The sequence below is a fragment of the Notothenia rossii genome (genome assembly GCF_949606895.1).
Source record: "Notothenia rossii genome assembly, chromosome: 5".
Lineage (NCBI taxonomy): Eukaryota > Metazoa > Chordata > Actinopteri > Perciformes > Nototheniidae > Notothenia > Notothenia rossii.
Genome location: NC_136903.1, coordinates 40,725,263 through 40,750,316, shown reverse-complemented (window position 1 = coordinate 40,750,316; position 25,054 = coordinate 40,725,263). Strand labels below are relative to the sequence as shown.

Sequence of the window (25,054 nt, the reverse complement as noted above, 5' to 3'; positions counted from 1 at the left end):
AAAAAAAAAATTTATGATTTTTTTTTCTTCCCTTTATTATTCAATATCGCGATAAATACCGTACCGTGGACTTGTTATCGCGATATTATCGTACCGTGAGTTTTTGGTATCGTTACATCCCTACCGGTTACATAAGCCCATTTCCTTTAGGAAAGTACTCTTAATATCAACTAGTTACCTTTATAAAAGACACCTGTCCGGGTGCTGTCAGGCATGGCCATCATTGCCGCCGTGAAAATCCTACCCTGGTGCACTCGCAGCACTCACAGTGAGTGCACATTCTATGACTGAGTGACTCTCTGTATCACGATAGATATGATACCTCTGAAAAGGCATATCGTGGAGACCTAATATCGTCTCGACCATATATATCGTCATATCGCCCACCCCTAATTACACGGGAGGAACTTGTTAATGATCTCAAGGCAGCTGGGAGCACAGTCATCTAAAAAACTATTGGTAACACACTACACCATAATGGATCAAACCCTGCAGCGCCTGAAGGCCCCCCCCCCCCTGCTCAGCAGGAACATGAGAGGCCCGTCTGGAGTTTGACAATGAACATCTGAAGGATTCAGAGAAGGCTTGGGAGAAAAGGATGTGGTCAGATGAGACCAACATCGAGATCTTTGGCATCAACTCAACACGCAGTGTTTGGAGGAAGAGAGATGCTGACTATAACCCCAGAACACCATCCCCCCCGTCAAACATTCTACTTTGGGGTGTTTCTCTGCTAAGGGGACAGGACCACTTCCCTGCATCAAGGAGAGGATGGACGGGGACAAGTAGCGTAAAATCTTGGCGGAGAGCCTCCTTCCCTCAGCCAGGACACTGTAATGGGTCATGGAGGTCATGACACTGCTTGTTCCAGCAGGACAATGACCCTGAACATACGGCCAAGGCAACACAGGAGGGGCTAAAGAAGAAGCACATTCAGGTGAGGGAGGGGCCTAGCCAGTCTCCGGACCTTAATCCCATAGAAAATCTGTGGAGGGAGCTGAAGCTTCCAGAGGCCAAGCATCAGCCTCAACACCTTCAAGATTTGGAGGGGATCTTCAGAGAGGAGTGGACCAACATCCTTCCTGAGATGTGCACAGACCTGGAGACCAACTCCAAGAAACATTGGGTCTTTCTCAATGTCGAGGAAGGCTCCTCCAGAGCCACTATTCCAAGCATACTACGTCATCGAATGCCGCAGAAGGACTGTTCCAATGTCCAGCATACTTGGAATTCTACCGAGGCCGGCGTACTTCGTAGCGGGAAATTTCGAGGCTGCACATGTGTAGACTTCGGTCTTAAAATCCCCACAATGCTTTGCGCACGGACCAATTTCCAAAATCTTTGGAGGAAAATGTAATATTACCATATTTTATTCAAAATGCTCTTTAGATATCTTTTTATTTTATTTGTTGTATTATTTTCTTCTTATAGCTTTCTGAAGCACCTTGAGATTACGTTGTTTTTAAAGTGTGCTATATAAATCAAATGTATTATTATTATTACAAGAAGCGTCTGACCTCTGTGTCCAACAAGGGTTTCTCCACCAAGTACTAACATGTTCTGCAAGGGGATCAAATATCTTTCATATAATGTCAATTTCTGGATTTTCTTTTTGATATTCTTATTCTCACTGTTCAAATAAACCTACCATTACAATTATAGACTGTTCATTTATTTGTAAGTGGGCAACTTACAAAATCTGCAAGGGATCAAATAATTATTTCCTCCACTGTACCTTTAAATCAAAGCAACACGGCTGTGTGACAGCCGTGTGTGTGTGTGTGTGTCTCACCCTGGAGGTGTTTTCCAGGCCTTGTCTCTGTCGGAGGATCTTGAGTCTCTCGTAGTAGACAGCTGGTTTCAGCTCTTCACAGTTGCTGCTCACACTGAAGTCCACGCCATGCTGAGGGATCACTGCAGACACAAAGATACACACATGTTACTATACATAGCTGAGTTCATTGTGAGCAGAGCACACAGACAGCTTCCACTGCACCTGTGGAGGTCTGGATGCGAGCTTTTCCCTCTCTCTCAGACTCGATCATGCGCAGGCCTCGCTCCACATAGCTCTGGAAGAACTGCGACGTGTTTTTGAGGAAGGGCTCCAGGTCTGCATCAGAGTAATTTTGTTTGTATTCGTACAACTCCGTCAAACCCTGAGAACCAGATAACAGCATGTTTTACAAACACTGGGACATAATAGAACTTTGGTTTTATGTCTGTATAGGTTCTTTTACAGTTAAAACTGTAAAAAAAGTATTCCATCAAGAGTGATTTTTTTAGAAAGGAGCTGAGCTGACCTCTTTAGTGTTCTCCTTGGAGCCGATCTTCTTGAAGATTTCCGACAGAATGTCACTGACATTACCCTTTGACATCCGATCCTCCTGGAAAAAGACAAATGTACATTCTGTTAGATACAGTCATCCCATAAACAACATCTGAAGAGCCAGAAAGCATGGCCTTGTCAGTGTATGTTTGGTTTGTGATGCTCACCGTGCGCAGAACACTCTTCTCGTTGCCTCGGTCACTCTTCTGTCCAGACAGGTTTCCAGAGTGTTTGACCACCCGTCTCAGGTGGGCCTCCAACTCCGACTCATTCCGATTCTCTATCATGGACAGGTGGTCCAGGATCTGTTTGTCAGTGCATTGATCACACACACACACACACACACACACACACACACACACACACACACACACACACACACACACACACACACACACACACACACACACACACACACACACACACACACACACACACACACACACACACACACACACACACACACACACACACACACACACACACACACACACACACACACACACACACACACACACACACACACACACACACACACACACACACACACCACTGTAGTGAATATTATTACTGGGTGCCATCTTACTTTGACCATTTTAATACTGTAACAACTCAGTTGTAAGTAACTCTGCAATAAAACATTTGTACCTCCTACCTGTTATCTAGCTTCTACCACACTCAATTCTAAATGTTACACTTAATGTATTTTATAAATACTGCCGCTGCTAATTTTCTAACAGCATGTGTACTTTGTCATAACTTTTCATTTGAAATATTATGTGCATGCCCTTTATCTAATAGTATTTCTGTCTCCATCTTCACTTTAGCTGTAACAATGTTAAATGTCACTTCTGTGGTGACAAATAAAGGGGTTCCGATTCTGAACACAGTAGAACAATACCTCTGAATATAATCTAATACATTGTGAGCATGTGTGTGTGTTACCTTGGCCCCGGTCAGCTTGCAGAGTGTGTGTAGCAGAGTCTTGAGGGTTCTGTGAGGGACATCACTCTTCAGTTGCTTTAGTTTCTCCTTGGGGAATGCTTTCATGAAGAGGTGGACGTCCAGCAGGATCCGATCCAGGTTGATGGTGTTGATGGACTCTGGGAGGAAGCGGATCATCCTCCACAGACACTGGGCACACATACACAAACATAGCCGAGTCAGTTTGAGGTGTGTGACGAGGCACGTTACAGTGTGAGGAGGGTGTTCGAGCCTCTTACCTTCATCACCAGCTCAGAGAACATAGGGGGGGTTGTTGTAGCTAAACTGTCCTGAAGCAAAACCAGCAGAGCACTGCGGAGGCAGGGAGGGAGAACAGCCTTAAGTTTGATGCAAAATTATTAACATATATAGTAACCATGAAGGACTTGAGTTTTTCATAACCGTGAGTTTGAGCAAACCAACCAAGCAAACTAGGGGAAAATATTGTATTAAAAATAACGGGCAACATAATAATACATATAACTATTTACAAAAGTGAAACCATCAGGATGAAATGCCTTTGTCTGTATTAAGCCCGTATCAAATCTAGACCTGGAGCTCCTATAGCTCAGGTAAACCCGTGAAAAGAGGGATGTAAGCAGTTTCTGTATACTAACCTGATCATGTTGGTCTGGTCAGACTTCTCCAGCACTTTGGTGACCATCAAGTTGACAGATCTGATGACCTGCTGTCCATCACATATGTCCTCCACTCTGGCGTCCAGCATCATAGTTATCAAACCGTGCATCAGGTCTTTCAACACACCCATAGATGCCTCTCTGGCCAGGGACTCTATAGAGAACAACTAACAGACAAAGAGAGAGTCTCATCATCTGTCCCCCTCAGCCTCACACAGAGGTTCCTGTATCTGACATCAGGTAGTGACTCACAGAGAGCATGTTCCCTATGATGCAGCTGTACAGTTTGATGATGTCCCTCTTGTCCAGCCGGTCATCAGCCATGTGTGTGCTGTAGATGAGTCTGAGCTGCATGAAGGTAGCGATGAGGAACTGGTCGATGTGTCCTGACATGACTTCTGCTTTGTCCTGCTGACGCAACACCTCGTCGATCTACAGGGACAAACCACACATTTGATCACCTCAAAGCGGCTTTAGTGCTCTTCCCAATGCATCCTGGTACCTGTAGGCCAGGGGTGGCATGCGGCTCTTTGCCTAGTTTCATGCGGCTCTTCAGTTCATATCGAATTTTATATGTGTGAGTTTGGGGGAGAGACACTGACTCCTGACTAGTGTTGCACGGTGTACCGATACTTGAAAGGTATACCGCGATACCCTGCCGTTAAAAACGTTACGATTCCTCCGTTTCATTAGTATCGGTACTTTAAGAATGATGGGGGAAAGTACTCCGGTGAGAAAGCGCCGTTTTAATAAGAGCCGTGTGTGTTCAGCGCTCTGCTTTCACTCCCTTGCAGCCGTGCCTGCAGTCCCTCCCCTCTCAAGCACGCTCAAGTGCCTCCCCTCTCTCGTGCACGCGCTAGCTGCCAGAGGATGTGAGAAAACGAGAAGCATGGCTGCAAGTGGGAGTGCAAATGCGCCTCGGGTTGTTGACAAAAGACGCCAGAAGTGACATTTTTAAGGATTTTAGCTATATCTCTGACAGTGAGGGCAAGCCTACAGACACCACGAGGCCTGTCTGTAAGAAATGTTTTAATTTTATTTAATACGAATTCTTGTCATTTATTTTATTTGTTGTTCTCATTGTTTAATAGTTTGTGTTATGGTTCTGGTGTGAAATAAAGCACAATAATTACATTTAAGACTGTTTCCCTTTTTTTAAGAAAAGTATCGAAAAAGAATCGGAATCGCAATTCTTGGTATCGGAACCAAAATGTTGGTATCGTGACAACACTACTCCTGAAAGTTAAACCTGATATTTAGTAGGTCTGTTAAGTATTGAATGCTGATAATTCTGACTAATTTGTCCGGTCAAAGTTGTTTGGGCTCGGATAAAATCGCTCGTTACTTTCGTCCCGTGTTACTTTCGTCCCGTGTTACTTTCGTCCCGGCTTTCCCTACGTGTGTATGTGTGGTGTCAGTATGAGAGGATGACAGCTCATCTAATTTTGATGTGGCCCAAGAGCCAATCACAATAATACCTGCGATGCAGTGAACCAATCACCTTTGAGGGTTGATTAAACATTATCCAGTGTTTCCCCTGCCATTGTTTTGGAGGGGCGCTGCGCCCCGCCAACGGAAGCCCGCGTCCCCCCTGAAATTCAAGGTGTTTAAAAAATATATATACTTTTTTTTTAAAAATATATATATATCAGGGCTCGACATTATAATTGGCCCGCTGGCCCGGAAGCACTATTTAGACACCCCGGGCCAGCATAACGTACTGTCCACTTGCCCGCTCGGGCCACAAAAAAATATTGCTTTAAAAAAAAAGAATTGTCCTGTGGTATTGGTATTTTGACTTGCAATTTCGTTAAATTGTTTCGTTTATTAACGCTACAACATAGCGTTTTGTGAGTCGGTTGTCGTTGTAGGGTGAAAACCAAACAGCCGTTTGCTGCGGAGCGGAGCGCGAGCAGACTCCCGTGAGCGGGAGCGCGCTCCTTCACTACAGACTATCGCGCCACCTAACCATTCGCCATTAATGTTTTTAATACCAGCGGTAACCGGCCAAGCGCCGGGCAAAAAACAATCTTCAAATAAAAGAAAGTCACCGGAGGAGTTAAAGGAGAGTGACAGGGAGTATGAGAAGAAGAGGGAGAGAACGTTTCAGCCAGCTTGATCGATGGAGTTGGCTTCTAGTGCAGTGACGCGTCCTAAAACCCTTTTATAATCTATCGATTAGATTTATGATTTGAAAATTATAAAAGTAGGGTAGACATGTGGAGATTATCCGGCTGAACAAAACGTGCATTCATCAAACAGGTTTGTTTTCCACAGACCTTATTTCCAGCTATTTTCCAAAATCCTTTGGAGAAATCCCATTGCTTTTTGTCGAGGAAACCAGCAGCTTATACTTCCTGGTTTTAGGACACGTAACTGCACCTCTCAATATGATGCCAATATAAACAAGGTCTTCTGTCGGCTCTATACATCAATGCCGACCTATGCTGACAAGTAAGTGAAGAGTAGAACATATAGAAGGTATTGGCTTTAGGGAAATGTCCCAGCAGTTTAGGATAATGAAGGTTCTAATCTAATCTATTACATAGCCATTACATTTCTAACTCCTAATGACAGGAAGGCAGAAAGCGCATTATACAAATAATAACACTCATAATAATAGCTGACATTTTTTAACAATGACCACAATATCATTATTTTAACAAACCAAATATGAACAATTGAGGAAATGAGGAAGAACTGATGATTCAAATGTTGTAGTACAAGTAGTAATGTAGTTGGTGCATTAATTACTATTGCAACAAATGTGTTCATTTTCTTCATTATAAGTTGATTTTTTTTGGACGAATGCTCCGGGCCAGTGGTTACAATGGTGGGGCCAGTGATAATACAATTCCACCGGCCCGGAGGGCCAGTGGCATTTTACCCTTAATGTCTACCCCTGTATGTATATATATATATATATTTATAGAGCACCAAATTGGAAATAATCTATAACTACTGTCACTTTTCACATTGAACATGTGCTCTTTTATTAAATAAACTAAATGCTTTCATTTTAAGTTGTGAGTTTAGTGTTTTTGACCCTAAGAAACACTGATGCATTAATCAATAACAATAATCCACAGCTCCTCTCTTTGTTCCAGAGGATTTAAAAAATATATATCCCAATGCCACAAAAATGCATCAGTGCATCAGGTTGAAATCTTGTCTCCAGAAAACAAAAAACTGAAACAAGCTGTATCAGTGACTGTGTGTTTGATGTGGCTCTTTGCAGTAACATAGAAAAAATGTGGCTCTTAACCTCTGACTGGTTGGCCACCCCTGCTGTAGGCAATGCGGGCATGGCTATGCAAGCAGGAGAACTCAGCTTTCTGTCATTAAAGCACTGACCGATTTCTTGCTTAAAATTTAATTCAAGATAAAAACAATGTCTAAAGCTACATTTACCTTTAATACCGATTGAACATACACATAAGAGGCAAATGTGAGATGAGCCAACAGGCAGGGGTCACCAACCTTTTTGAGACAGAGAGCTACCTGAAGGATAACGAGGAATATGGAGGGCTACTTTCTGAAGAATACACATTTGCAGTGTTCCTTAAAATAAAGAATGTTATGCATTTAATAAGCCACATATAAGACAATTATTTTTACTTATTACTCTTTTCCATGGGCGTCACTTTGTTTTGAAAAGTGGTGGGGCCACTTTTTTCAGATGAAAATAAAACTGTATTGCACGCCACCCTTTTTTTGTACACACTAATATCCCTATTTGTTAGCAACACCTGTAGAACACAGGATCTACACCAGAGTTCCCGTTAGAATATTTTTTCGCCGGTCAACATGTCCGTTAAAGTTTAAATCTTCCGGACACAATTTGAAAAGTTCAGGTCAAAGGTCTTATTTGTTATTTATTGAGCTTTAAAACAAATTGATATGATTCGATATTAAACAAACTAATAATAGTAGATTAACTATTCAAATGTGTAAAGCAATTTACTTGTAGCAATCACTCGCGTTTATATCCATGTCGATCAGATCTAGCTAGTTCTAGCTAATGATAGGACTACCTGCTTATTAAAAGACACTTAAACAATAAGCGTCGCTATGCAACCGGGTGAGGCCGCAAAGCATAGCGCAGCATTATGCATTTGTTTACATGCAGACCGGAACCCCGAGGCATTACCAACAGATCAACGCACAATCAACCCATACAGGACATCTCTTTCTCCACATTACGTGTTAGACAAGAATAGTAAATTATAGTGTCTGTCACATACTATTTTGTCCGTCACATAAGTGGCGCAAGTTGCGCAACTGGTGCGGTATTGCGCTAAGGGGAAATATATTTTGATCGGAAGCTTTGACCGGAGAGATTTAGATTTGCCGGTCTTCAGCATATTTTACCGGTCGTAGTCCGGTAATTACCGGCTAACGGGAACACAGATCTACACAGAGTCAGACTACAGACTGTTGGTAGGAACTATTATATGTGGGATGGGAAAATTATTGATGAAGCCAATAATGTCCTCTTTTCTTAGGAGACTTGCCTGTTCTCCACGCTGACACACATACCTGCAAACTGAGATGTGAAAAAGGTGACATTAGGACCAACAGTTAAATATGAACAGCGCGATTTTAAAAAGGTGAGTGTCTGTTTGTTTGCCTCGGACAGACGTGTTCACTTTGTTCTGATGGAAGATACTCTGCTGACACGGAGACTGAATCAGCAGAAACGTTTCAGACTGAGGCCACGAGTTTTAAAACATTTCTCCCAGAAAAGTGATCAGAAGAAAAAAAAAAAATGCACTGAATATTGGATTTAAATTTACCGATCCGGAAAACACGGGGCAGAAATCAGCAGCTCTAGCTCGGAGAGCAGCCCCCCTCCCCCCTGAAGAATTTAGTCCACTGTAACCGTTCCAATCCTTCAAAATGACAGAGGAACTTGAGTAACACTATTGCGTCAAGTGTGTTTTTCTGGATTTTATTTCTTGTGATGTGTGTTGTAATGAGTCTGAACCCTGACATGCGCCGGTGAAGATGGCTTCATTGCCTTTTTTCGTATTTGTTTAGTGTTATTTAATTTTTGCCGACATTGACATTAAGAACTGTAACGTGTTAATTCTCACTGAGAATTGGCCAGGCCGATTATCGGGGCCGATATTCCGCATTTGAACGATTATCTGTGTTTTTTTCTTTTTCAAATTGCCGATAAAACTTGGGCTCTGATGCGGCCGTTCACTAGTGATGGGTCGTTCGCGAACGATTCGTTCTTTTTGAAGTGAACGAGATGAACTGATTCCTCCCACAAAACGATTTGTTTGTTTGAGTGGCCACCGTCCGCCAAAAGCTAAAGAGAAGCAGTTTGCGAACGACGAACTTAAAGAACTGGCGGAAACAGTTCAGAACTGTTTCGTGCAGTTATTTATTTATCTTATCCCTTTCTTTCAAGAAAAATACTGGATGTTCCATCTACACAGAGTTGGACTCAGTTAGACAACTACCACAAATACAATGAAGTACTTTAGTGTTGGACTCAGTACTAGTTGGACTTCTACCACAAGTAGGCTACTATGAAGTTAGTTTACTGTGTACTTTTTCATTTATTCTCTGTCAAACTCCTGTGGCAGAAAATCATTTTATCTCATAAAATATGGCAGAAAACATGCAGTTTGACAGAGGATTAAAACTGTAATCAGAGCCCTCTCATCCACACACACACACACACACACTTAATATTCATGAGAATATTTGTCATTGTTCAAATGATAATAAACATTTGCATAAAGCATATTTGTCCACTCATATGTTGATAAGAGTATTAAAAACTTGAAAAATATTCCTCTAAGGCAGCCTTTCCCAAACTCAGGGTCGCGACCCAAAATGGGTCGTGGACCCGTTTTGATTGGGTCGCCAGTTAAATGCATTGCTACACACACGCAGTGTCAGAGCTGATGGCTGCGTTGCAAATACAATTTTTTTATAATTTTTGTATTTTGAAAATGAAATTATGCAATATAGCATTGTATATTGAATGATTTAATTTTTCTAAATACAAATAAACTAAAAATAAAAGATTGTATTTGTATCAGCTCTGACGCGTCCCCCGCGAAAGTTTTCGCGCTGTCTGTTTATTGTCTGTTGATTAATCCCGATCGTACATGATGGCAAAAAGATGATACAAAGAGGAGTTTTTAAACGTTGGCTTCACAAAAGCTGTTAGAAATGGAGAGGAGCGGCCTCAGTGTGTTTTATGTGGAGAGGTGCTCAGTAACGAAAGCTTGAAAATGAATAAATTGGACCTGCATCTCCAAACAAAACATCCTCTGCATCGGGACAAATCGAAGGATTTTTTCGTCTGCAAAGAAGAGTCTTTCAAGAAGCAGTGCTTTGACGGCGGAAAAGTAATTCACTCATTTTAATCATTTGTTTTGTGTTTTTGTGAGTTTCTCAGGGTCTGTTGTGAAATTGTTTCGTTAATGCAAAGTTGGATGAAATGCAGACTGAGCCCCGGGGCGGACCGCCAGCTGCGCGCTCTCGCGCGTCCTCTACTCGCTCCCGCGAGTCCACTACATTCTGCAGCGGCAGAGAGCGGTGTTTTGAAACAATAACCACAGGAAGATTAGAGGGAAAGTGATAGGTAGTATGAGAAGGAACGCGAGAGAAAGTCGCACGGACTTGACTGCTGCAGTGTGATGCACATAGGGAATAACCCCCATATGTATTCCTATCTTTATTCAAGAGCGCGGTCTTTAAATTTGAGAGCATACTTTATTGATTTCACGTTCAGAATATGTATTTCTTTCCCTCAAACCCTGTCCTCACACTCAAATAGTGCCTGCTTGCGCTTAGATTTGCTCTGCTTCTGCTCAAACTGTACGCTTGCACTCAGATATATTGCTGCGCTTACAGGTTTCCTGTGTTCCAGTTTAAAACCTTCTCCTTGCACTCAGGCTCTTTCTGTGCGCTCGTGAAATGTCTGCTCTCAGATTTCTTCTGTGCGCGCTTGGGTCTTTTGTGCAACAACCCTGTCAAAATCCCTCTGTGGGGATTCCCCACAGTATTGAGTATGTAGTCGCTTTGGATAAAAGCGTCTAACAAGTAACATGTAATGTAATGCGCTATAAATGCGGTTGCCAGGTCCACATTGGGTATACAGCGTACGCCGGCTGGTATTAAAAATCACCCAATAACCCAGCAATGTTAATGATAATATCTTCTCTGTTATTTTCAGGCATTCAAAGGGAACAGAGGGGCACTGAGGGCATCCTATCAAGTCAGCCTCCACAAAAAAAAAGTTAATCAGTTGCCAAGTGTTGGAGTTTCTTTGTCTCTGAGTATTTTAAAAACAGCTCTGTTCATTTAATTGTTTAAAAAAAGTGTTTACATAGTTTTTGATCTAGTGAGAAACTTAATGTTGCACTTCTGATAATTTAAATTTGGTTTCACCTGTGATGTACTGAATACACTTGACTGCACTTCAGTTAGTGTTTTCTCCCTTTCGGTTTACAACGTGTTTGTTCTTTGTTCATTTAAAATAGTTTAAAATGGTGTGTACATAGTTTTTGAGCTAGCGACAAACTTAATATTGCACTTTTGATAATTGTATAATTGAAATTTGTACTGTACATACTTGACTGCACGTCCCATGTTTCGTCTTTCTGCTTTGATCCTTATTTTTTTCTGGGCAAGCTCAAAGGGTGCACTTTTATAATTAAATAAATATTTTCATTTACATTTTAAATTCATGGTGTGTTGCATTCTTTGTTTATAACTGTAGATATTATGGAAAATCATGACATTTTTTGAGCTTGGGTCCCTTAGGACCACAACATTTCTGTTTTGGGTCTCGTGCTGAAAAAGTTTGGGAACCCCTGCTCTAAGGTACATTTAGAACAGATAAAAAATGTGCGATTAATTTGCGATTAATCGCGATTAACTATGGACCATCATGCGATTAAATATTTGTAATCGACTGACAGCCCTAATTAATAAACATGGATCACAATGCTAGTTTTGACACAGAAGAGGTTGAAAATGTGTATTCGTATGCATATGACAGACCACAATCTTATAATTATGAGCCTGCTAGGAGGCCAAGAGACCAGAGGCCTGTACGACAAAGCCGGTTCAACCTAACCTGGATATGTTTGAGTTAGCCGGTTGGCCTAATCCAAAACATACGCGATCTCGCTAAACGGTCCTACGACGCAGGTTATCAAGTGGATTGCTCAAGCCAGCCGTGTCCCATCTAGTTAGGTGCGCGTTCACATTAACGGGGCGGGGTTAGCAACACATAGTACGTGCATGGGTTTGAAAGTATAACGTGCTATCCTGCTGTAATACATTGCATAGTCAGGCACACATTTATGAGATTTAACAATGGCCAATTATATTTCTTAAATAATATGTAGCCTATTCCCAGAGAATAATTCATGGGGCAACAAGGTGAGGTGTAAAATGTGTTTTAATATCATACATTTTACGCCAGCAAACTTCTCGTACGGACTTCGGCAGTAGTGAAGACTCACTGAACGAATTAAGTACAAAGACGAATCGTTCGCGAATGTGCAAATCACCAGAAGTCGTTTGCGAACTGGTGAACGAATCAGTGAACAAATCTTTAAAGTGAACTGAATCAAAAGATTTGTGTCCCCGAAGGGATTCGGAATGCCCATCACTACCGTTCACCACTCTCTGTACACGAGCAATGTCCCGCCCACAGCGCTATCTGATAGGCTATTACTGAAGTGTCAATCAACACAGAAGATTTTCCGGGCGGGAGCCAGCCAGAGAGGCGGGATCTTCTCAGATTACAGGCAGGTGCGAAGAACACAGTCGCAGACAGCAGCGCTGAGTGGCAGAGCCATACATGTGTTTCGAAGGTAAATCAGTTGAAAGCCAAAGTTCAATAAACATCCCAATCCCCTATGCTGAAGTTGCAAAAACACCACGATCTTATGATCCAATTCTATCAGTTTCCCAGTTACACAGGGAAGCGGGAAGTCAGTCAGAGTTGGGGGTGCGTGCAGCGTCTCGCAGCGGAGTAAGGTGCGGAGGGGGGGCGGGCTGCGAGTGGAGCTTAGCAGTTTTTCAGGTTGATATGTGAAGCTCATTAGCTAGCCAACATGTATCTAGCAAATGTTTAGCAAAATATTAGAAGTGAAGCTACTAGACTAACGTTAGGTCTACTGTAATAGCCTCACTTCTAATATTTTGCAAAACATTAGCCAGCACTATTGTTTTACAGTTGCTAGCAGCTTATTGGGATTTTATGCTAGATAGACAGGCATTGTTTTGATATAATAAATTAAGCATTATTGTTAGTTAAGCATGTCAGCCTGCAGCCCCACTTTTAACTCTGTCTCTTTCTAACTCATTGCAGATGGCTGCACTAAAAAAAAAAGGGCACAGAGAGGAAACCAGTTATAAGATGTTTAAAAGTGAATTAAACACAATATATGCTTAAATGCATTTCAAAGAAGTTGTGTTGGAGTTTGTGTTATTCTACATTTTGACACCAAGATCTTCTGATTTTAATGCAAATGTACAGTGGGGCAAAAAAGTATTTAGTCAGCCACCAAATGTGCAAGTTCTCCCACTTAAGATAAAGATGAGAGGCCTGTAATTTCCATCCCCAAATTTCTTTCTTTTTGGTGTCTATATACGCCGGGATCCGGAGTCATGGATGATCCTGCGGTCCTGTGTCATGGATTGCGAGTCCTGGATCTTGAGTCGTGGCTGTGGTCCTGGATCATAAGTCCTGGATGGATATCCTCATGGATTCATCTTCTTATTATACACACATGCATTTCCAAACATTTGGACTACCTATGTTGCAAATGTATTATCTTTTCAATTTATACACGGCATCTATTGCACGTCTGTCCGGCCTGGGAGAGGGATCCCTCCTCTGTTGCTCTCCCTGAGGTTTCTCCCATTTTCCCCTTTAAACTGTGGGGTTTTCTCTGGAAGTTTTTCCTTGTACGATGTGAGGGTCTAAGGACAGAGGGTGTCGTATTGTCATACTGATATTCTGTACAAACTGTGAAGTCCACTGAGACAAATGTAACATTTGTGATATTGGGCTATATAAATAAACATTGATTGATTGATTGATCCTAGTTACACTTCAACTATGAGAGACAGAATGGGGGGAAAGAATCCAGGAAATCAGATTGTAGAATTTTTAATGAATTAATTGGTAAATTCCTCGGTAAAATAAGTATTTGGTCACCAACAAACAAACAAGATTTCTGGCTCTCACAGACCTGTAACTTCTTCTTTAAGAGCCTCCTCTGTCCTCCACTTGTTAACTGTATTAATGGCACCTGTTTGAACTCGTTATCAGTATAAAAGACACCTGTCCACAACCTCAAACAGTCACGCTCCAAACTCCACTATGGCCAAGACCAAAGAGCTGTCAAAGGACACCAGAAACAAAATTGTAGACCTGCACCAGGCTGGGAAGACTGAATCTGCAATAGGTAAGCAGCTTGGTGTGAAGAAATCAACTGTGGGGGCAATTATTAGAAAATGGAACGGGGGGACCTAATCAATGACCTGCAGAGAGCTGGGACCAAAGTAACAAAGGCTACCATCATTAACACACTACGCCGCCATGGACTCAAATCCTGCAGTGCCAGACGTGTCCCCCTGCTTAAGCCAGTACATGTCCAGGCCCGTCTGAAGTTTGCTAGTGAGCATTTAGATCAGTGGTTCCCAACCTGGGGATCGCCAAAGATCGCCAGGCCTCAGATGATTTGAGGCCTAATATCATATTTAGAATGAAACATTTTTTTAAATGTACATATCCAGGGTATATGCAGAAATCCTGAGGTCAAATTTAATACCTTTTAAGACCTTTTTTAAGACCCTTTCCATACATTTTAAGACCTCATCGCAACTTTGAGTTCTAACCGGTTACACACTTTACCTCACATTGACTATATTGATTGTAAGATAGCACAACTAAACAGAGTGCAGACAGACTACTGAAGCCTCCTTTCCACATGAACTTCAACCTCTCTGTGAAGGTCAGGTTTAATGCAGTATGCTGCTTTTTTGCTTCTGTAGACTCTGTGCTCTTTCATTCCAGTAAAATTCCTCAGAAACCATTAGAAACCAGTATTTGACCAATAAACAAAACAATTGACAAAACTTTGAACTATGAAATATGTTAAACTTTGGTGAGCTTCAGCGGGGTAATGCCATATAGGAGCTCCCTCACAAATACCCAGGGGTTAAATTGGGCTGGGGCTGTCCGGGGCTAAGCCCTGGCACATAGGACGATGCTCTGACGTCATCACCCTCACACATTTGTCATAAGTTTACAAAAAACGATATATATTTTAAGACTTTTCTCGTTCTTAATATAGACTATATTAGGGTCGATATGTGTTGACTTTACTTTAAAATAGCAGATCTCTGTGACCGGATATAGTTTGGCTTAGACCCCGGTCCCACGAGGACGCATACGGTAAAACGCATACGCAAACGCAAAAAAGTCTTCCGTTCACACGCATTCGATTCATTAATGAGTCCGTTCACACTAGACCGCTGGAAATGCTGGAAACGCTGTAGTACATATGCCAGGCCTGTAAGTAGCGCAGCTGCCGCCACAAAATACACCAAAAGCAGCGAAGAAGACCCCGGAGCATGGTTGCCATTCTGTTTATTCTCCGCGGTGGACGGCTTTTTCTCCTGCTGTATATCTCTCAGGTAGTCCACCAGCAGATGAAAAACACCGACCTCTCCACCACTTCCAAGGGACGAGGGAACCGTGCGGCAGAGTTTCCGTTAAACATTTTTTTTCCACCGGTCAACATGTCCGTTAAAGTTGAAATCTTCTGTACAAAATTTGAAAAGTGCCGATCAGAGGTCTTCTTTGTTATTTATTGAGCTTTAAAACAAATTGATAACGACTCTGTTCTCTGTATAATAATATTTCATAAACGGTGCCTGCCTCTCTTTTCCTCCCCCTCTTCTGACAGCCCAGCAGCAGCAGGAGACGTGAGGAGAGGGAGGCGGGCTATTTCATCGTTATCAGAAAATTATCGACTCCCCCCCCACACAGAGCGGAGCAAGGCAACTTAAAATAAGAAGCAGCATTTTACGGAGCGCTATGCATGGGGCCGCCTTGAGGGGGTTTCCCGACATGTCGTTTCAGTAAATTAAAGGGTGTTTCATGTTGTCGTTGCTGTGGGACTTCTTAATACCTTGGAAAATGCCGTTTAATACTTTTTAATAGCCTTAATTTTCGCTAAATTGATTTATCAACTTTTAATACTTTTTAAGACCCCGCGGACACCCTGATATCATTCTTTTTTTACATATATTTTTTTTTACATATTGTAACGCAATACATAATTGTCGCTAAAAGCCTTGTCTCTACATTACAATAAAATATAGAAATTAATTGATTAATTAATTAAAACACAAATTCTAAAAATTCATCTGATACTCCTCCGATTCGCGCCAACATTGACGTTACTGTGTCAGCTTTCATAATAATAACAGTTTGCCGCGCTTGCTAGCTAGCGACCGACTTCATAAGGTGAATATTTTTGTCTAAAAATGTCTGAAAAACGTAAAGGAGATGACAGCTCATCTGCAATCAAAAAGAAAATGAGGACTTACCTAGAGAGCTATCTTAACTTCGGTTTCATGGAGGGAACGGACAAAACCCGCCCAGAGTGTGTGATATGCAGAGAGAAGCTAGCCAACGAAAGCATGAAACCCAGCAAAATGAAGAGACACCAACAGACCATGCACCCAGAAACAGTCGGGCGTGATCGCGACTTTTTCATAAAGAAACAACACCTTGCAAAGGCAAACAAGCCAATGGATATTAGAACAGCGTTTGTTAGGCCTGGCAGCGAGGCCTCTTTTGAATGTGCACTTTTAATAGCAAAGGCAAAGAAACCGCACAACATTGGCGAGCAGCTCATTAAGCCAGCTTGCATTGAGATGGTTGAGAAACTGTGCGGCCCACAGGTGGCGGAGAAGCTAAAAACTGTACCACTGTTAAACAATACGGTGAAAGACAGAATTGACAAGATGGCAAGTAACTGCGAGCTGCAGCTGCTCGAAAAGCTTGGAAAGGGGCCATTTGCCATACAACTTGATGAAACCACAACTGTAGCAGACGAGGCTGTGCTGATCGTTTATGTGCAATATATCGGTGGGGAAGATTTGAAGCAGGATATTCTTATGTCAGTCAACCTTACCACTAGCACCCGGGGTGGGGACAGTTTTACTGCAGTGGATTCTTACCTCTCATCCCACAAGCTTTCCTATGAGAATTTAGTTGCATGTTGCACAGACGGAGTTGCCTCAATGATGGGGAAAAACAAGGGATTTAACAGTTGCTTGAAAGAAAAGGCCCCACACTGCACAATATTTCACTGTGTGATACATCGCCAGGCCCTGGCCAGCAAGAAACTGTCAGAAGACCTCAGCGAAACACTCTCAACTGTTGTTAAAATACTCAATTTCATCAAAGGTCGCCCCACCAACAAGCGTCTATTCGCAGATTTGTGCGAGGATGAAGTGCACCAAACCCTCCTCCTGCACACCGAGGTGAGCTGGCTCTCACGCGGCCGAGTGCTGGCACGCTTTGTAGAACTGAAGGAAAAAATTGAAAAGTTTCTACAAACTCGTAACCGCGCACTGTCAGAGCAAGTGACTGAGTCATTCTGGATTAAAACAGGATACCTGGCCGACATCTTCAGTCTCTACAATGAAACAAACAAGCGTCTGCAAGGCGTGGAGTCCAACATTCTCCAATGTAAAGAGGCGCTCGATGCATTTGTGCGCAAACTGGAGTACAGGGTCGGGAAAATGGAGAGGGGGGAGCTGCAACAGTTTCCACTACTGCTGAAACAATCCCAAAACAATCCTGGAACGGTGCCTGTGTCTGTACGTCGTGAGTTCATCCGCCATAAGAACGCACTGCAAACGGAAATGCAATCACGGTTCGCTGACATAGACGAGTATGTCTCCAAGGAATTGTGGGTTTTAGATCCCTTTATTGCCAAAGTTGAGGATGTGGAATACCTGGATTGCGAAGATGAGCTCACCGACATCCAAGCTGACTCGCTGTCAAAGAAATACTTCCAGGAAAAAGGATTTTAAAAGTTTGGGATTCTCAAAGGACCAAGCCTCGCTCCAAAGATCACACTGCATGCCACGACCAGGATTATACTCCCATTCAGTACGACATATCTATCAGAAACAGCCTTCAGCGCACTTGTTGCCATCAAAACAAAAGCACGCAACACACTGGACGTTCACAACGACTTTAGACTGGCTGTCACTCACATTACACCGGAACCTTGTCTTCTCTCTGCTACCTGTTCCATGGCAGACAAGCATTTGATTTACTTGCTTAATATGCCAGTTTTTCATTTTTGTTTTACACAGGCCTATGCCACCATATTACCATTTTTTTATTAGACATAGTATATTCTTTTGAAGTGTCCTGTTCTTCGACATTTGAAATAAATATGATGCATACATTTGCAAGTTAGTAGCTAATAAAAGCATACAAAGACAGAAATGTATAATTTTTTCTTTAGTAGAAATGTTTCTTCTGCGTGTAAAGTGTCGGTTTCAGTTGGATTATTTGTCACAGTTGCTCCGATCAGATTGGTCTCCTCCATTTTGTAGATTATTTACGATTTTTTAATCTTCATAAACACATCGTCAAAATCCGGCTTACTTTGAGCATGTGTATTAAAAAGTTGAATCCCTTTGTGAATTGTTTCCACTTTAATTTCTTCATACAGCGGGCATCCAAATTAATTAATCCGGAGTCCAATAACCGTCAAAGTCACTCCAATAGTGCTCCTTAATTACGCTTTCATCCTCCTTTAACAAAATACTTCACATTCATCCAGTTTGTGACAGTAGTTGTAGCTTTTTTTAGACTTTTAAACTTTAATTACCGCTGTTGCCGTGTGTGTGTGTGTGTGTGTGTGTGTGTGTGTGTGTGTGTGTGTGTGTGTGTGTGTGTGTGTATGTGTGTGTGTTGGGGGGTCGCAAATTCCAACAGGAGTCATTTGGGGGGGCCCTGGGTGAAAAAGGTTGGGAACCCCTGATTTAGATGATCCAGAAGAGGATTGGGAGAATGTCATATGGTCAGGTGAAACCAAAATACAACTTTTTGGTAAAAACTCAACTAGACGTGTTTGGAGGAGAAAGAATGCTGAGTTGCATCCAAAGAACACCATACCTACTGTGAAACATGGGGGGGGAAACATCATGCTTTGGGGCTGTTTTTCTGCAAAGGGACCAGGACGACTGATCCGTGTAAAGGAAAGAATGAATGGGGCCATGTATGGTGAGATTTTGAGTGACAACCTCCTTCCATCAGCAAGGGCATTGAAGATGAAACGTTGCTGGGTCTTTCAGCATGACAATGATCCCAAACACACCGCCCGGGCAACGAAGGAGTGGCTTCGTAAGAAGCATTTCAAGGTCCTGGAGTGGCCAACCAGTTTCCAGATCTCAACCAAATAGAAAATCTTTGGAGGGAGTTGAAAGTCCGTGTTGCCCAGCGACAGCCCCAAAACATCACTGCTCTAGAGGAGATCTGCATGGAGGAATGGGCCAAAATACCAGCAACAGTGTGTGAAAACCTTGTGAAGACTTACAGAAAACGTTTGACCTCTGTTATTGCCAACAAAGGGTATATAACAAAGTATTGAGATGAACTTTTGTTATTGACCAAATACTTATTTTCCACCATAATTTGCAAATAAATTCTTTAAAAATCAGACAATGTGATTCTCTGGATTTTTTTTTTCTCATTTTGTCTCTCATAGTTGAGGTATACATAGGATGAAAATTACAGGCCTCTCGTCTTTTTAAGTGGGAGAACTTGCACATTTGGTGGCTTTCTAAATACTTTTTTTTCCCCACTGTATATCGGTTCAAAATATCGGTTATCGGTCTCCTTGATTACTAATAATCAGTATCGGCCTTGAAAAAGCCATATCGGTCGATCCCTAGAGACAGAGTGGAGTCTGACTTCAGAGACATAACACCCGGAACATGTGGGCGGGACTAAGAACAATGACAGATTACAAAGGAGCAGCGGGGGGTGCTGCGTGCTCATCTCTCCCATATGAGCTGAGCCAGTCTGTGGAGGCAGAGAAGGACCAGGAGCCCTGCCCTTTTGTATTAAACAGGGCAGATGTGTGCAAATCCTTTAAAAAGGGTTAACCCACACAAGGCTCCTGGACCTGATGGCATCCCTGGCCGTGTTCTCAGGGTGTGTGCAGTTCAGCTGGCAGAGGTGTTCACAGACATCTTCAACAGGTCCCTGCAGCAGTCTGCAGTCCCCACATGCTTCAAACACTCCACCATCGTTCCTGTCCCCAAAAAGACAAAAATCACCAGCCTCAACGACTACCGCCCAGTAGCACTCACCTCCATCATCATGAAGTGCTTTGAGCGCTTAGTGAAACCCTTCATCACCTCCTCCCTCCCTGACTCTCTGGACCCCCTGCAGTTTGCCTACAGAGCAACCAGGTCCACAGACGATGCCATAGCCCTCACCATCCACACTGCCCTCTCACACCTGGACCAGAGGAACAGGAACACTTATGTGAGAATACTGTTCATTGATTACAGTTCAGCCTTCAATACCATTGTGCCCTCCAAGCTGGCCATCAAACTCATGCCCCTTTCACACCAACGCAGCTCCCGTTCTAGATCCGTGCTAGTGCTGCTCTTCCACAGGAGTTTATTCTCCCGTTAACTCATGGCAGCGGCCGCTCTAAAGTATTCACTGTCTGACTGTCACTAGGGCTGCAACGATTAGTCGACATAATCGACGACGTCGATCATAAAAATTTGTCGACGCGGAATTTTAGTGTCGACGCGTCGTATAAAAACAATCAGAGAGCCGGTAACGTTAATTCAAAATTGCGCAAATGTTCATTTGTAACTGCAATGCACTACAGGAAGTGCTGGGGGCAGTATACTCTCCATTGTCTGCCATGACTGCATTCTGTACTAACAACAAAGAAGAAAGAATACGAACGATGGCGGAAAGGAGAGAGAATGAGGGTGATGAAGAGCTCAAAAAAGCGAGACCGAGAGTTTCAAAAGTGTGGGAGTATTTCACAGACGACAAGCCAAAGAAGTCAGTGAAATGCAGAATTTTTAAAGGGGAATTGGCATTCCACGGCAGCACTACAGTGATGCACGAGCATTTAAAACGCAAGCACCCTGGAACCGTGAGGACTGCTACTTTGGATCATGGGTAAGTTTGAGCAAGTTAGCCATAGTCATGTTTACGTTAGCTTACATGTTGGAAAACAGAACGTCTCATGGTTAATGCTTGCTAAGCAAACGCTATTTCAGTTATGTTGAGGCTGCGTGTCCACCAACGAGCTGCTAAACAGCGCCAAGCTTACAGCGTAGTAGAGCACACTAGAGCTTTATGGACGCTGTAATTAATTCCAAACTTAAAATAATAATTAACAAGGGTCTGCGAAATGACAAGAATAAAATGCGATTGAATTGATCCTGGGACTGGACAACAGGGTGACATTCACAGGTGTGCAGACTTGAGGTAAAACATGCACTGGAGCCCGGAAAAGGAGCCGTGCCCACAGGAAGCAGAGATGGAGGGTGTGACAGAAATAATCGTTAGATTAGTCGACTAATCGAAAAAATAATCGACCGATTAGTCGACTACCAAAATAATCGTTAGTTGCAGCCCTAACTGTCACACAAGCAGCTGATACATATCCCCAATTCCCCAAGTGAATGCGTTTCAGTATGAATTGACGCTGTTTGGCATCACAGCGCTGTTATTAAAGTTTCTCTGGTATAAAATGGGTGATGTTAGCATAGCAACCGAAGCTAAACTGACTACTTGTTGTTGCCATCCTATTGTGGCACATTTTAACGGCGTATTTTTCATTATGATTCTACTTGTGATAGTCGGACATGACAACCTGTGCAGCCCATGTTTTGATTCCATCCGATATATGCTATAATACAAACACAAACAAAACGTCTGCCTTAGGGATGTGCATCTCCATAACTGAGGCCGATGCGATGCGCATCTCGATTTGTTGCCAATGATACGATACATTTGAAACACCAGGCGATATGATACGATTAACCCCTGTTGCGATACAGTTCGATACGATTTGATTCAACATTATGCGATACAGGGCGATGCGATTCAACACGATGCAAAATAATGATACTTCAATATGTTACGAGAGGATTTTTGTTTTATTCCTTATATGCAGCAAATCATAAATGAACAAAAAAGTGCTTTACATATTTGGTTCTCTCTACTAGTACTGCACATCCCATCATGCCGTTTCTTTTTTACCTTAAAAAACTCTCCAGAGTAAAGTACAATTGTATAAAACCTCACAGTTAAACAATTTAAGGATGCATTGCCCATGATTAACAATGTGCAAATAACAACTACCCTAGTGCAATTCCCATACAGCTGCAAGCCTGATGTGCTTAACACTCATTCATAGGCTAACTCACCAGTGAGCAGAAAGCAGTGGTTTCTGTATGAACAATAAAGAATACAAATAACCTTTCACAAACAGCTCTTTCATAACTGCTTACAGTAAGGAAGACATTTAAACTGTTATTGGCCGTCACAGGCTGCTGTAAACTAAACACCGCTCTCTCTGACAGAACACCTCACTGAGTGATTTAACTCATGTCTAACTTTCGGGTTTCTCTTTTCAGCCGGAGACCCCATATCGCCTCTTTATGTGCGTCGCTAAGTTCCTCGTACTACTTGTGTACTTTGCATCGTTGACAATTTGCAAGCGATTTCTCAAGCTGACCGTCTTTCTTGAAAAATCTAAAGTGTTTCCAAACGTTTCATTTGTAGGTATTTTTCGGTGCGCTGTGTTTCTCTTTCTCCTCGACTTCCATGTGTGTTGATAACTGAGACTCTCGGCCTCCATAGTGCGAAGCAAAGATCAAAGATCGTCTCTGCTGAGTGCTGACAGGATGAGGGGATTTTATATGAATGCATCGGTAAAAAAACTATTCAAAGACGCTACAATCGATGCATTGCGAGCTCAACCCAAACTGTAGTCGGTGTGCACTCTTTCAACCGGTGCACTCGCATCTTGCACGTTTATGTCGGTGCACCGATAAGAATCGGTGAATCTCAACATCCCTAGTCTGCCTGCTCTTCACAATGATCAATAACACCGAACGGTGTTAAGGTACAAATAAACAGAATCACACGAAGCCTGGTTAGTGTTGCCTGACTTTCTAAAGTGTGTTTATTTATTTTTTAAGTGCGTTTGGTCAGCGCTACGGCTTGTTACAACTTCTATTTTCCGTACTTGCACTATATTTTTATGTTTATCTGTTTTATTGGGTTGCACTGTTGGAGGAGCCTGTGACCTAAAATGTTAATCTTCATAACTACACTGTAGCTATGTTCGTATGACAAATAAAAACCTTGAATGAGGATTTTTGCAGTTTTGCCGCTTCTAGATGTTAGACATCATTTTCATGTTTCCATACCTGTGCCAGTGCCTGTATGCTGTTGTTAATGTCCCCGCTAGCCACCTGAGAGATAACAAAGTTGATGGTGGAGGCCGTGCTGTTGTGGAGGTCATCATAGTGAGGAGAGACAGAACGCATCCTTTAAAACACAAAAAATATTTGAAATCAGACAGAATTGTACACTGAAGCACAAAAGTTGAGAATATTATTGCCAAGATGATTTGGGTGGTTACTTGGGTTCAGGGATCTTGATGGGCTCCAGCAGCCCGTCCAGCTTGTGTTGGACCAGATCCGGCAGCTCACACACTCTGCTCTGGTCCATCTCGATCATGTCCAGATCCAACTGGAACTCCTTTGGGATAGAGGGGTGGGAGGACTCGCTGTGCTGGGCATTCTGACGGGCTTGGCTGGATAGAAGGATAGATGGGGATATAGGAGGGGGGGGGGGCAGTATATTTAGTTGATTGTATTGCAGATCAGTGCTTTTTAGCTCGGGTCCTGACAGACACAAACCTTGACTTATTCATTTGAGAATCCGTGGCAGTGAATATATCTCTTATATGTAATGAATACATGTTTTCAGTTCAGGGTCAAATCAAAAAAGGAGGATAAAATACTGACTTCCAAACAGTGATCTTCATATTGCAACTTTTATAAAAAAAAGTACAATAAAACAAATCAATACAATTAAATATAAGACATACATTTGAGTTTAACTACATTTAAATATAGTCATTGATCTGTAGCGTATGTTCACACTCCAGGATATCCCTGCTTTGAGTGTTATGAAGATCTGTCTGGAAGAAACTGATATGAGTGATATGAAGCCTGATCTGATCCAAATTACAGTTGGGTTGACAGGATAAGAGCTGATCAGCACTGATCTATAACAAACATTTAGCATTAGTTTCCTTCAGAAAGGAGTGAAACACCTATATGGAAAAAGACAAACATTATAAGGACAAAGAACGTTATCGTTTATATCAGCCTAAGGTTTTTACAAATACATTTCCAAGTGATCTTTGTGCATAGAAGTTACTATCATAGAGTGCTGGGTGCGCACATACCGCTATCATTTCTGAAATGTAACAACCTCATGACGTCAGGGGCATCACAACAGTGGGTGAAAACAGAGCTGCGTGAATTTCTCACTTTGGCTGGCATCAAATTGTGTCGCGTGAAAAATGTACTTCATGCGTCTTTGAGTTTCATGAAAAGCGCTATAAAAGTCCCATGTATTATTATTATGTTTGAACACACCACAAGACACCCACATGATACCCACATGATTACTATGTTTAGATGAACCAAACTCTTTGCAATGCCTTGGTAGATCTAGCCGGGTTCATAGTAACCCATCAGAATTGGTAACTGAGATTTATTAGAAAATTTGATTGATACAATTTAAAAGCTCATATATCAGTATCATCACTTTTAGTACAGATTTGACAGCATTAAACCAATAGAAATTGTAAATAATAAAGGTTTAGGATATACACTGAACAAAAATATAAACACTTTAGTTTTTGCTCTCACTTTTCATGAGCTGAAATCAAAGTTCCAAGACTTTATATGTACACAAAAGGCCTATTTCTCTCAAATATTGTTCACAAAATGTCTG

The 25,054-nt window shown here is 42.2% G+C and overlaps 1 protein-coding gene across 3 annotated transcripts in view; it reads right to left on the bottom strand.

Moving 5' to 3' along the window:
* ckap5 (cytoskeleton associated protein 5) overlaps positions 1 to 25,054 on the bottom strand; it is a 106,261-nt gene that overhangs the window by 5,359 nt on the left and 75,848 nt on the right. For all 3 annotated transcript variants that reach the window (XM_079681521.1, XM_079681519.1, XM_079681520.1), the window contains 10 exons: positions 23,667 to 23,840; positions 23,452 to 23,572; positions 4,201 to 4,380; positions 3,928 to 4,115; positions 3,550 to 3,622; positions 3,272 to 3,460; positions 2,494 to 2,631; positions 2,301 to 2,384; positions 1,997 to 2,156; positions 1,793 to 1,914 (listed from right to left, as the gene is read on the bottom strand). In XM_079681521.1, the coding sequence (XP_079537647.1) occupies positions 1,793 to 1,914; positions 1,997 to 2,156; positions 2,301 to 2,384; positions 2,494 to 2,631; positions 3,272 to 3,460; positions 3,550 to 3,622; positions 3,928 to 4,115; positions 4,201 to 4,380; positions 23,452 to 23,572; positions 23,667 to 23,840 (1,429 nt within the window). The remainder of the gene's footprint in view (positions 1 to 1,792; positions 1,915 to 1,996; positions 2,157 to 2,300; positions 2,385 to 2,493; positions 2,632 to 3,271; positions 3,461 to 3,549; positions 3,623 to 3,927; positions 4,116 to 4,200; positions 4,381 to 23,451; positions 23,573 to 23,666; positions 23,841 to 25,054) is intronic.